This window comes from Podarcis muralis, chromosome 1 (assembly GCF_964188315.1).
Source record: "Podarcis muralis chromosome 1, rPodMur119.hap1.1, whole genome shotgun sequence".
Lineage (NCBI taxonomy): Eukaryota > Metazoa > Chordata > Lepidosauria > Squamata > Lacertidae > Podarcis > Podarcis muralis.
Window position 1 is genome coordinate 116,939,937 of NC_135655.1, and position 13,802 is coordinate 116,953,738.

Consider the following 13,802-nt stretch of genomic DNA (forward strand, 5'->3'; position numbering starts at 1 on the left):
TTGGATTTTACCCATGGAATAGTGCAAGTTAGAGGATTGCGGGTGGCGCTGTGGCCTAAACCACTGAGCCTCTTGGGCTTGCCAACTGGAAGGTTGGCGGTTCAAATCCCCGCGACGGGGTGAGCTCCAGTTGCTCTGTCCCAGCTCCTGCCGACCTAGCAGTTTGAAAGCATGCCAGTGCAAGTAGATAAATAGGTACCACTGCAGCGGGAGGGTAAACGAAGTTTTCGTGTGCTCTGGTTTCTGTCACGGTGTCCCGTTGCACCAGAAGCGATTTAGTCATGCTGGCCACATGACCCAGAAAGCTGTCTCTGGACAAATGCCGTCTCTCTGGGCCTTGAAGCGAGATGAGCGCCGCACCCCATAGTCGCCTTTGACTGGATTTAACCGTCCAGGGGTCCTTTACCTTTTTTACCTTTACTTAGTGCAAGTTAAGGTGAAAAAATTACCTATATTGTTTCCATCTTGATCATGACATTGTCTCTTAAGTATTAAAGGTAAAGGACCCCTGACAGTTAAGTCCAGTCGCGAACGACTCAGGGGGTTGCGATGCTCATCTCGCTTTACTGGCCAAGGGAGCTGACACTTGTCCGCAGACAGTTTTTCCGGGTCATGTGGCCAGCATGACTAAGCCACTTCTGGCGAAAGCAGAGCAGCATGCGGAAAGGCCGTTTACCTTCCTGCCGCAGCAGTACCTATTTATCTACTTGCACTGGTGTGCTTTCGAACTGTTAGGTGGACAGGAGCGGGGACCGAGCAACGGGAGCTCACCCTGTCGCGGGGATTCGAGCCGCCAACCTTCCCTAGGCTCAGTGGTTTAGACCACGGCGCCACCCACAGCCCCTCTCTTAAGTATTAGACTAATTGGGTTTTGTACATAGCTCCTAACGAAGGAGAGTTCTCTGAAACACCATACAGTTGATTATCAGACGCTCGGGAGAGTCTCCGTTTGGATCCTCCCCCCCCCCCCCACTGTTAGACATGTTGAGGTGCTCAGCTCAGCGGCCATTCTCAGGACACGGTTGAAGTGTGAGAAATCACCCTTTAATGGAACTTAACAATTTTTTAAACTTTCTGATTTTTTACTTGGGTTTTCCACCAGTATGTAGCTGCATGATGGAAAAAGAACAAACTCAAAGCATGCATTAGCATTCAGTGGTAAACTCCTTCTAAACAACAACAACAACAGCAACAACTGTAAAAGGAAAAGATAGAGAAAACCAACCTACATTTGTGTTGCTGCAGAAGAGACGGGAATTCTTTAGGTTAACTGAAATAATTAAGTTTGCAAGAAATCTATACTCCTGTTTAATTTTGCTTTCAAGGTGTTTTGCTGCTGCTGCTGCTGCTGCGCTGAAATGCTGTTTGTTAAAAGATTCTGTGCTTCACATCTGAAGACCAACAAGATGCCCCATCGGTTCCAGAGTAACAAACGACCAGTTGCTCCTCTTGGGTCACGGGTTTTGTTGGATCCAGATAAAGTTTTTGATCACAACATGTGGTATGATTAATGCAATTTGCTACTGTGTTATCAGTTTGTCTTTTAAATGTAGGTAGGGATGGTTGTTGTTTTTTGAGAATCTAAACACAGAGGCGGAATGCTTTCCTGCCATTCAGAGACCAGAATCCATAGCCAGCAGAAACCTTACATGCAAATGGAAAGTGTTTTAATCTTTGTTGGTTAATTTAGAGAGACAGACCAACTGATATCCAGTGGTCGGTCAAAATAATTATCTCAATGTTTTCAGAGATTAATTGGATACCTTGGATATCTCCCCTGCCCTCATATGTGATATATATCTGTTTACCAATTGCAGGAAATTTGAGTGGGCACTTGTTTCACCATCACAAGAATGGCTATCACCCATGTTCCATTAATTTTTAAAAATAGAACATGAAGTAGAGCCATGTTATGAAATAAATGATGGATGTACTAGTAGCAGGAGTTTGAGATTGTTATTATTATTAATTGAATTTATATACTGACCTTTGCCCCCCCAAATTATGAATCTTTGTAAATTGTGTTTCTGAAGGACCTTTTGTTATTGCCAAATGCCAATGTGTTTGCATTATTAAGTTTGTTATGAATAAAAAAATCATTTTAAGTTAGAGCTTACTAATTATTTCACTTAATATATTTCTTAATTGTATTTCACTATTAATATACTTCTTAATTGTATTTCAGTTCAACAATTACTTTGATAAAATAACATATTTTGTTATGTGCTAATGGCTTTAGATACCTATTAGGTCCATAAATTGCCATATAGCATATATTCAACACAAAAAACAGCGACAATTTCTTGTTGACAAAGGACAACTGGACATATAAAGGGCCCCATTACCTGTTTAGGGAAACTTTTAATGTTTGATGTATTACTGTATTTTAATATTTTGTTGGAAGCCGCCCAGAGGGGCTGCGGAAGCCCAGCCAGATGGGTGGGGTATAAATAATAAATTATTATTCAGTAGCTTAGGTTAGGGCCTCATCAAACCTAAATCCGACCCTCCCATTGCAGTAATCTAACCTTGAGGTTACCAGAGCATAGACAATAGTAGTTAGGCTATCCCTGTCCAGATAGGGGCGTATCCATACCATAATAGGAGATGAGCCCTCACTTCCTTCTTCCTACCTTGTGGAAGACCTTGATGCTCTTGTTAGGTTGGGGTGAGTGAAGCAAGTTGTATGGGACACATTTCCCTACTTCCAGGCAAACAGTTTGGCTCTGTGCTCCTTCTAAGTCAGGGATGGGCAGGTTGCAGACCTCCAGATACCGTCGGACTTCAACTCCCATCAGCCCCTGCCAGCGTGTCTACTAGGGCATGATGGGAGCTGGAGTCCAACAACATCTGGAGGACCTCTGGTTGCCTGTTCTTGATGCCGTAAACATTTTTGTCAACGTACATTTCCCAAATACTAGTTTTTTGGAAATGTGCTGCCATAGCAATTGGTTTGGGACACAGGAGGCGCTGTGGGTTAAACCACAGAGCCTAGGACTTGCCGATCAGAAGGTTGGCGGTTCGAATCCCGGCGATGGGGTGAGCTCCTGTTGTTCGATCCCAGCTCCTGCCCACCTAGCAGTTCGAAGGCACATCAAAGTGCAAGTACAGTGGTACCTCGGGTTAAGTACTTAATTCGTTCCGGAGGTCCATACTTAACCTGAAACTGTTCTTAACCTGAAGACCACTTTAGCTAATGGGGCCTCCTGCTGCTGCCGCACCACCGGAGCACAATTTCTGTTCTCATCCTGAAGCAAAGTTCTTAACCTGAAGCACTATTTCTGGCTTAGCGGAGTCTGTAACCTGAAGGTACCACTGTAGATAAATAGGTACCGCTCCAGCAGGAAGGTAAACGGTATTTCTGTGCGCTGCTCTGGTTTGCCAGAAGCGGCTTAGTCCTGCTGGCACATGACCCGGAAGCTGTACACCGGCTCCCTCAGCCAATAAAGCGAGATGAGCGCCACAACCCCAGAGTCGGTCATGACTGGACCTAATGGTCAGGGGTCCCTTTACCTTTACCTTTAAATGCTTATTTGCTTCTGTGGCATGCCTTAGGACGTAACCATTAAGTCATTAGCCCCTTTTGAATTTCTGGCACTGAAATTCCTAGGGAATAGTTTGCGTTGCTCAGCGTTTTTCCACTCTTGTTTTGGTGCAATACTGTGGTGTGACACTGGCTCCAATAATCCTTTACTGCAGCCTGGCTAACATTAGAACACCATTATTTGACATGGGGAGATTTAAATCTTTATCCCACTCAAATCCATCTGTTGCGCTCTATAATTAAAAGCTCCCTGCAGCTCACCTCGGGTTGCTGTTTTGGGTTGTGTTTAGTGGTCTAGCAACACATGGGAGCAATTACAAGTATTTCTTCAGAAACAAAACCAGCTGCAACATTCCTCTATCGGATTACCCACACCTTTACTAAGTATATTTCTGTACATATCTGTATGTCATGCTTTGACTCGCCGGGCAACCATGTTTTGATAACTACAAATCTGTGGTGGAATGGCGGCCGCATAGCGCACCTGGCACATGACATGCAACGTGTGTCATTTTAGGAGATAATGAGCCCTTATTACACGGGAATCAAACGACACAGACCCTATCACGAGCACACGGGCTTGTGTTTTGGAGAGATGGTGTGTTTCCGAAAGGACAAACTTTCCGCTGGCGCTCGCTCCAGAATGGGCAGAGGGAAAAGGCTGCGGAATGTCCTATAACGAAAAGGCGACACACACCACAGAGGCATTCGAATGCTGCCATGGACCGTGAGGAGAAGGCAGTACAAGGGGTTTTTCAGCGCAGAGTCTGCTGGAACTCTCCACAAGCATAAGAATGAAGCATAAGAATGGCAGGAGCTCCAGAGGGCATCAAGGCCTACTTTAAAGACCCGGGAGAGTGAAGCGAGGGGTGAGGTGGAGAGCAGCTAATGGAATCTAGAATATACAATGCATTTGGTTACATGTGGTGCTTAAGGGGAGAAAAGAAAAGAAAAGACTCTGGAAGCTTTTAAAAATAAAAGGCATCCTTTTCCCCCCTCCCCTTGCAATTCCCTCCCCCTCCCCCTTGCAGGGACCACATGCAGTGGTCACAGGAAGAAGAAGAAACAGCCAAGGAAAAAGCCGCAAAGAATTCACTCATCAGAGTCCAGCCTGAGCTGCAAGGTAAAATACCCTAAGAACAATTAAAACTGCAATACACCTACCCTTTTGTTTATGCACTAATCCTTAGCATCACCATCTCCTTCTTTTCCTATGCGCTGAACAGTCATACCTTGGAAGTCGAATGGAATCCGTTCCAGAAGTCCGTTCAGCTTCCAAAACGTTGGGAAACCCAAGTGCGGCTTCCGATTGGCTGCAGGAAGCTCCTGCAGCCAATCAGAAACCCACCGGACATTCAGCTTCTGAAAATCTTTTGGAAACTGGAACACTCACTTCCGTGTTTCAGTCGTTCGGGAGCCGATTTGTTCGGGAGCCAAAGTGTTCAAGATCCAAGGTACGACTGTGTTGACTGTGACATATTTTAACATTGCTCCCTCCTGGCTCACGAAATATTGACATCTAACCTCCCAGGCACATCTGGCGTTACTCTCCCACTTTCTACAGCTGGTTGACCTTCAGGGTGATAACAGCATGTACACAGTCGCTACATGAATTTAACGTCAGTGTTTGGTTTTCTAAAAGATCTGTCGATGTATCTTTTCCCAGAATTAATAAACCTCAGCTTGATATGGGAATCTGCAGGTCTGAAATGAACCCGTTTAAATATTTTTCCAACAAAAAAATCTTGATCCTCCCTTCAGGCAATTTTTGCAGGACTGTTCGCCTAGTCATGCTGTTGTTGTATGTGGGTAACCACAGTAGTGGAATCTAGGTTAATGGGGAACAGGCAGAAATACCATGTGGTACAGTCCTCTTTGGTGTCTCTGTGCATGTTAGGCAGATGAGCTTTTAGGAGGACCTCCAGAGTTTGACAAGCTGGGGCGGAAAAACATGTGCAAGATATTGAGACTGTGTTTATTTAAAATCCCTGTATATTTTTAACCTGTGTTTCAGGCAAAATGTGATTTGAAGGAGCAGCTTACAACAATTTAAAAAATCATCCCATAAACTACTGGTTTAAAATGCAGGAGGAGTAGTAGTAGTAGTAGTAGTTATTAAACTTGCTCCCACTGGTTGTGTGTTTGCCCCCTGTGCTGATGTCTTTTCAACATCGGTGGAAGACGTTGCTAAATTTGGCCTTCAAGGTACTGTTGAGATGGTTGGCCTGCTTGTTGTGAATCATGTACTTCTGGAATTATGTTGAATATTTGAGAGTTTTGATAACGTTATGGTTTTAATGTGATTTTTTTAAAAAAAAAATTAATATAATTCCTGTATACTACTCTGGAGGTGAAAAACTAGTGCTGTGTGCATATGCAAACGTGTTTTTCTTGCTTCCCCTGTTCCACGTTGTTTGGGAAGAAAGCACCTCATCATTAGGTCAGGGCCTGGTGAAGCCGTGCCGGAAGTTATGAAGGAGGAGGTGGCAGAGACAATTCAACTTGTGGCTGCTGCTTTCTGATTATGCCCATAGTTGTAAACACTGAAATGCTCTTGCCCCTGCTATTCAGCCCAGGTAGTAGTCTGGCTGATCAAGAATATTTGTTTCAAGTCATTAAAAGTCTGAGGGCGGCCTTGTTTATCTAATACGTGAACTGGGAATACTTGGAAAAACCCCACACATTTTCACTTGGACATATCCAAGTATTTCATCATTCCGTAAAAGATGGAAAAGTCTGTATGAGTGTGGGAGTGGTTGTCACCAGAGGTATGTGCATGGTCCGTTGAGAAGCTCAAATGTGAGGCTACACACTTGCTGCCCTTTGCAAATGGAGGGGGAAATCTTAGGCCAGAAATAGATGTCCTGAATTTGATTAGTCTTGTAGTCATTTGCTCACACAGCCTCTTCAGATGTTGCTTGATGCAACGGGCTCAGGAGCAGACAAGAGTGCCCACCTGACCTCCAATCAGTCTCGTTGTCCCTGCTTAATGGAAAGTATAAGAAGAAGGGCAAGGCAGTGGCGAGGTTTTGTTGTTTAGTCGTGTCTGACTCTTCGTGACCCCATGGACCAGAGCACACCAGGCACTCCTGTCTTCCACTGCCTCCTGCAGTTTGGTCAAACTCATGTTGGCAGCTTTGAGAACACTGTCCAACCATCTTGTCCTCTGTCATCCCCTTCTCCTTGTGGGGTCTTTTCCAGGGAGTCTTCTCTTCTCACGAGGTGGCCAAAGTATTGGAGCCTCAGCTTCAGGATCTGTCCTTCCAGTGAGCACTCAGGGCTGATTTCCTTCAGAATGGATAGGTTTGATCTTCTTGCAGTCCATGGGACTCTCAAGAGTCTCCTCCAGCACCAAAATTCAAAAGCATCAATTCTTCGGCGATCAGCCTTCTTTACAGTCCAGCTCTCACTTCCATACATCACTACCGGGAAAATCATAGCTTTAACTATATGGACCGTTGTTGGCAAGGTGATGTCTCTGCTTTTTAAGATGCTGTCTAGGTTTGTCATCGCTTTTCTCCCAAGAAGCAGGCTTCTTTTAATTTTGTGACTGCTGTCACCATCTGCAGTGATCATAGAGCCCAAGAAAGTGAAATCTCTTACTGCCTCCATTTCTTCCCTTTCTATTTGCCAGGAGGTGATGGGACCAGTGGCCATGATCTTAGTTTTCAGTTTTAGTGGTGAGGTTGGTGCAGGACTAATGCAGCGCCAGGATGACCCAGGGAAGTCACACATTTCAGTGTACAGTGGTACCTCAGGTTACACATGCTTCAGGTTACTGTTATGTAGTGTAGTTTCACCCTGGGCCAACAGGGGGATACTGTATATAGTTTTCACTCAGGTCTGTAGATAGTTTTCACTCAGGTCCGCGGCAGTTATTTTAGGCGGGAACTCTGGGCTGTTGTGGTTACAATGTGACAGCCGGCTGCCTATAAATACAGGCCGGCTGAGCTGTTCACTGTCAGTTCTATTCCAGCTTACCAGAATAAAGAGCTACTTGAAGAAATCGCTGTGCCGGCTGCTATGTCAACCCACGACTTAACACTGGCGACGAAGGTGGGATGGATGGACATCAGAGCACAGCCAGATGTGGCCAGCCTCTGAACTGAGCTGAATCACTGAGCTGAATCACAGAGCGAAATCACTGAGCGAAATCACTGGGCAGAACCAGTTCAGAGCTGACTGTTCTGGCTAGAGCACTGTGTTCCATCCATCGCCCTTCACGCCGGCATCGGAATCATGGCTTCACTTGTGCCTCTACCGCCGTTTGCGCCAGCCTCTGAATCATGGGACTCCTACCTCGCTCGGTTCGACTGCTACCTCCAAGCCAACGAACTGACAGCAGTATCACAGGATCGGAAGCGGGGCCTATTCCTCAGCCTCTGTGGGCCTGAGGTGTTTGCGACGGCCCGAGCGTTGGTTGCGCCTGAAGCAGTCCAGGCATCACCATGGGACACGATCCAAGAGAAGCTCCGCAACCACTACGCACCAAAGCCGTCCAAGATTGCTGCCCGCCATGCGTTCTACCACAGGAACCAGGCAGAGGGGGAGTCAATCAACAACTACACCACCGCCCTGCGACAGGCTGCAATGCACTGTGAGTTCCGAGACTTAGACGATGCCCTGATGGATCGAATCGTCTGCGGGGTCCGGGACATCCATCTGCAACGGCGTCTCCTAGCCAAGCCAGACCTCACGCTACAGAAAGCCATTGAGGAGGCTGTGGCCTCAGAAGCTGCTGAACGCTCCGCTCAGGAGATCCGCAAGTCCAGCAGCCTGCGTCTTGCTAGGGAGCCCGTTCCGGTGCATCATGAAGAGGCCAGCAGTGAGGAGGCATCCTCCAGTGAAGACGATGATGTGCACCAGACAAAGCGGGAGCGCAGGAAGTTCCAACAGAAGTCCAAGGGCCAACCGGAATGTGCTGGCTGCGGAGGCAACCATTCCCGTGCCAAGTGTCGATTCAGAGACGCCATCTGTAGGAGGTGTTCCAGAAGGGGCCACATCGCTAAGGTCTGCCGATCGGCTCCGTCTGACACCCCCCCTTCATCGACTCGCAAGTCCAAGTCTTCACTCCAGTCTGCCAAGGAAAGTTGTTTCGCTCTCACCAACTGCCGCTGCCCGTCTGGAACCACGATTGGCCAAACCGACTCGCCTACGAGACGCAAGCTGAACGTCACGGTGCTCATTGAAGGAGCTCCATGTGACATGGAGATCGACACCGGGTCTGCCCTGTCCATCGTGTCATGGAGCACCATCAAAAGACTGGTACCCAGAGTGTCCAAAAGGCAACTCGACTCTCACCGCGTACACCTGAGAGACTACCAGGGAAACGACGTTCCCGTGGTAGGCGTTGGCCGGTTCCGGATCGCCTTCAAGGATTTTTCGGGCCTGCTCCGGTTGGTGGTGGTCGAAGGTCAGCGGCCAAGCCTCCTAGGGCTAGACTGGTTTGATGCCCTCGGCCTGGAAGTCACCGGCATCAACTGCATCTCTAACGCAGAGACTGAGGGTCTGGTCAAAGACTTTGCCGAGGTTTTTGACGGCACCTTGGGCCAATATACAGGTACGCCCATCTCCTTTAGCCTGGATCCACAAGTCGCCCCCATCAAGCTAAAGCCACGCCGGGTTCCCTTTGCTCTCAAGGCTAAGGTGGACGAACAACTGGACAAACTGATCGCCCAAGGAGTTTTGGAGCCGGTTGACCACGCAAAGTGGGAAACCCCCATCGTCACGCCTGTCAAGCCAGATGGGTCGGTGAGAATCTGCGCTGACTACAAGTGCACGATCAACAAGGCACTTCAGCAGCACGCTTATCCGGTTCCTGTTGTCCAACACCTGCTGCATTCCCTGGGTGAGGGTAAGGTCTTCGCTAAGCTGGACCTTGCCCAAGCCTATCAACAACTGCCAGTCGATGATGCCACTGCTGAAGCCCAGACGATCGTCACCCACCGGGGGGCATTCCGTTGCCGCCGGTTGCAGTTCGGGGTGAGTGTGGCTCCTGGCATCTTCCAAGGCCTTATGGAGCGTCTCCTGCAAGGGCTTCCGGGCGTGGTACCATATTTTGATGACGTCTTGGTGTCTGCAGACTCACACCAGCAGCTGTTCGAGCGCCTCCGTGCCGTGCTGACCAGGTTCCAGGAGGCCGGGCTCAAGGTAAAAAGGGAGAAGTGCCAGATCGCCGTTCCACAGGTAGAGTTCCTGGGCTATCTTATCGATGCCTCCGGTCTTCATCCAACCACATCCAAGATCCGCGCTATCCAGCAGGCCCCCACTCCAAAGAACAAAACGGAGTTGCAGGCGTTCCTGGGGCTGCTGAACTTTTATAACATGTTCCTGCCCCACAAAGCCACAGTGGCTGAGCCTCTTCACCGACTCCTTAGCACTAAGACGCCTTGGGCCTGGGGTCATCGGGAGACGGCGGCCTTCAACGCGGTCAAGGCTCTCCTTTCTTCGGACAGTGTGCTGGTACAGTACAGTGAATCCAGGCCGCTGGTCCTTGCCTGCGACGCCTCACCTTTTGGCATCGGGGCTGTCCTTAGTCACCGTTTTCCAGATGGAAGAGAAGCACCGCTCGCCTACTTTTCCAGGACACTATCTCCGACGGAACGGAATTACAGCCAGCTCGACAAGGAGGCATTGGCACTTGTGGCTGGAGTGAAGAGGTTTCATGAATACCTCTATGGCAGGACTTTTGACCTCATCACTGACCACAAGCCACTCCTGGGCCTCCTCGCCGGTGATCGTCCAACTCCACCGGTCCTCTCACCACGCATGCTGCGATGGACTGTTTTCCTGGCTGCCTACCACTACCGGCTCATCCACCGCCCGGGGAAATCGATGGGCCATGCCGACGCCCTCAGCCGTTGCCCTCTTCCAGCATTTGTGGAAGACCCGGCTCCAGCTTCATCGCTCCTTCTGATTGAGGATCTTCCGGCAGCGCCTGTGTCGGCTGCCACTGTGGCCTCCGCATCTGCCCAGGATCGCACCATCAGCCGGGTGCTCAACTGGGTGTGGAGGGGGTGGCCACAAGGGCCCTTTGCATCGGAGTTCCAGCCCTTCGCAACCAGACAACATGAACTCTCAGCTCATCGCGGCTGTCTGCTGTGGGGAGACCGCGTCGTGATTCCCCAGGGACTCCGTCAGCGCGTCCTGGAGGCTCTGCACGTTGGCCACCCGGGAATTGTCAAAATGAAGGCGTTGGCTCGGTGTTACGTCTGGTGGCCTAATATGGACGATGCCATCACTGCCTGGGTGTCCGCCTGTCAAGCGTGCCAGGAGTCGAGGCCTGCACCACCGGCAGCTAAGGGATACACGTGGGAGACGCCAAAGACACCCTGGTCGAGGGTGCACATCGATCTGGCTGGCCCCTTTCACGGCCGGACCTTTATGGTAGTGGTGGACGCCTATTCCAAATGGCTGGAGGTCGCCCTGATGCCCTCCACCACTACCGAAGCTGTCATCCGGGTGCTGCGAGGCCTGTTTGCAACGCATGGGTGTCCTGATGTCCTTGTCTCTGACAACGGACCGCAGTTCACATCAGGCACGTTTGAGCGGTATCTTTTGGGACTGGGCATCCGCCATGCCCTAACGGCACCCTTTCATCCATCCAGCAACGGGCAAGCGGAAAGAATGGTGCGCTCGACAAAAGAGGCACTGGCGCGCCTGGACCGGGGAGACTGGCATGAGCGGGTCGCCGAATACTTGTTCGCGCAACACATCACCCCTCATGCGGCCACAGGGAGGAGTCCTGCGGAACTGCTTATGGGCCGCCGCCTCAGGTCACCGCTCGACCGGCTACACCCAGACTTTGCCGTGGCTGAACCCCCAGGCTGTGCCAACGCACCACGGTCATTTGTCCCAGGAAACCAGGTCTTTGCCCGGAACTATGTGGGGGACATCCCTTGGGTGCCAGCCACAGTAGTGGGAGTCACTGGACCTCGCTCGTACCAGGTGGCACTCGAAGACGGGCGCTTGTGGCGACGGCACATAGACCAACTTAGGCGCAGGGTTGGGGACTTGGACACTACCGAGGTGCCCCCAACTGCGCTTGCGGCTCCAGAAGAGACACGTACAGATGGCGAGGCCCCACCTACACCTCCCTCGCAAACTGCCAGCGTGGAGCCGAACCAAGCCGTCTCAGAACAGACTCAGACCACTCCACTTGCGGAGGCTCCACTCACAGCAGCGGATCCAGGGGAGTTGGTTCCAACGCCACCTAGGGTCGCACCACAGCCTCAGCGAGAACTGTGTGGCCCTCCAGACTTGGCTACCAGTCCCCGGCGGTCTGGCAGAGTTTCCAAGCGCCCAACTCATTTAAAGGACTATGTTGTTGGACAGGTATCACTGTTGGTCTAAGTATGGGAAATGTAACCGATATGCTTTTGTGCCTAATTGAACCATTACGCGTAGTGCTGTATATAAGGAAACCATTACGATTGTAACTAACGCCTTATCTCGGTGGGGAGGGGTGTTATGTAGTGTAGTTTCACCCTGGGCCAACAGGGGGATACTGTATATAGTTTTCACTCAGGTCTGTAGATAGTTTTCACTCAGGTCCGCGGCAGTTATTTTAGGCGGGAACTCTGGGCTGTTGTGGTTACAATGTGACAGCCGGCTGCCTATAAATACAGGCCGGCTGAGCTGTTCACTGTCAGTTCTATTCCAGCTTACCAGAATAAAGAGCTACTTGAAGAAATCGCTGTGCCGGCTGCTATGTCAACCCACGACTTAACAGTTACAGACTCCGCTAACCCAGAAATATTACCTCAGGTTAAGAACTTTGCTTCAGGATGAGAACAGAAATCCTGCTCTGGCAGCAGCGGGAGGCCCTATTAGCTAAAGTGGTGCTTCAGGTTAAGAACAGTTTCAGGTTAAGAACGGACCTCCGGAACAAATTAAGTACTTAACCTGAGGTACCACTGTATTCCCTGACTGCATTGTGTGGTGTACTTGTGCAATTCCCCTCATGGATCCTTGACACCATGCTGTAGCCACTCCTTGAGAGCCAACTAGTATTGCTTTGGCTGACATTTGCATTTACCTGGAGACCTGGAACGAAAGGTTCTTGCAAGGGTGAATAAGGGCTGCGATGCGTTGCTTTGCATTGCAAAACTGCCACAGCCGTGGTGAATCTTGCTGCTTCTCTTCATTGTGGAAAACCCTGTTTTGTGTTTCTCTCTCTCTCTCTCTCTGTATATATATATATATATGCATCCATCCTTTCTCTCCATTTCCACCTGGCCAATGAAGTTCCTCTAGGTCTTCAGAGTTTACTCTTCGTATAATCTTTTCGGCTTCAATTCTGAAATAAGTGCAGACTTGCAAATTTGCCTCGTTTGACATTCTTCCTACTCTTTTAAAGATTAATTGAAGCATGGTTAGCATTCGCTGGAAATTAAATAAGTAGAGTAGCTTATGGCTGAGATATATTGGACTCAGGAAGCCATTCTTTCTCTTATGAATGCCTGCATGCTTGAAACGGGACTAGGTGAGCATTGCCAATAATGCTTCCTCTCAAAGCTTCATCTTCTTTCTGCATGTGGCAGCACATTTTGACCTATTTATTGTTAACAATGAGCCGAGCTGAAACTAATGAGTAGGTTATTTTAGGTCATTGGAAATCACTGTAAAAAAGAAGAAGAAGAAGAAGCAATAAATAAAAGGCAGTCTTCCTCCAACATACTGCAGCATTGCCAAAAAGGATCGTTGTGAAGGACCTTGGTACAAAAAGGAAGAGCGAGAATGAATAAACTGATAGACTTTCGAGCACTTTCTCTGCTTATTAACATGGTCAGCTGCTTTTCAAGCATGCTTATTAGGCAAAGAGGAGGCTATTGCGTCTAAAAGGAAGAAGAAGAATGTAGTGTTTGTTTAGCGACTTTACACGCTGCTCTGTTCTGATTTCCTCTCTTTTGAAGGATGCTGCAAAAAGGCAACACCCTGAAGCAATGCCAAGCGGATAGCAACCGAAAGCCGGCAGCCATGTATGATCAGCAGCGCTTCCAGATGGGCGTTAATTGTGGGATTGTTATTCCTCGCTAGAGACGGCCAATCCGTCCGACTCTCATTTCTCCCAGTTTTTCATTTTTCCACTCTTCAGTTCGCCACATTTCCACATCAGTTTGCTATTAACCTTGCCTCATAGGTGGAGCTGCCCTCAGGGTGGATACAAATCAATGCTTTTTAAAAAAAATTAATTGGATTTTTTAAATTTTAAATTAGATTTTTTACAATTTAAATCAGATTTTTACATTTTAAATGA

At 48.8% G+C, this 13,802-nt stretch overlaps 1 protein-coding gene across 5 annotated transcripts in view; it reads left to right on the forward strand.

Moving 5' to 3' along the window:
* The window catches only part of METTL8 (methyltransferase 8, tRNA N3-cytidine), a 39,000-nt gene that overhangs the window by 9,245 nt on the left and 15,953 nt on the right, over positions 1-13,802 (forward strand). For 4 of the 5 annotated variants that reach the window (XM_028749882.2, XM_028749875.2, XM_028749920.2 and 1 more), the window contains 2 exons: positions 1,326-1,501; positions 4,576-4,667. In XM_028749882.2, coding sequence (XP_028605715.2) covers positions 1,359-1,501; positions 4,576-4,667 — 235 coding nt within the window. In that variant the 5' untranslated portion in view covers positions 1,326-1,358. The remainder of the gene's footprint in view (positions 1-1,325; positions 1,502-4,575; positions 4,668-13,802) is intronic. The other variant, XM_028749912.2, reaches the window with a different exon arrangement.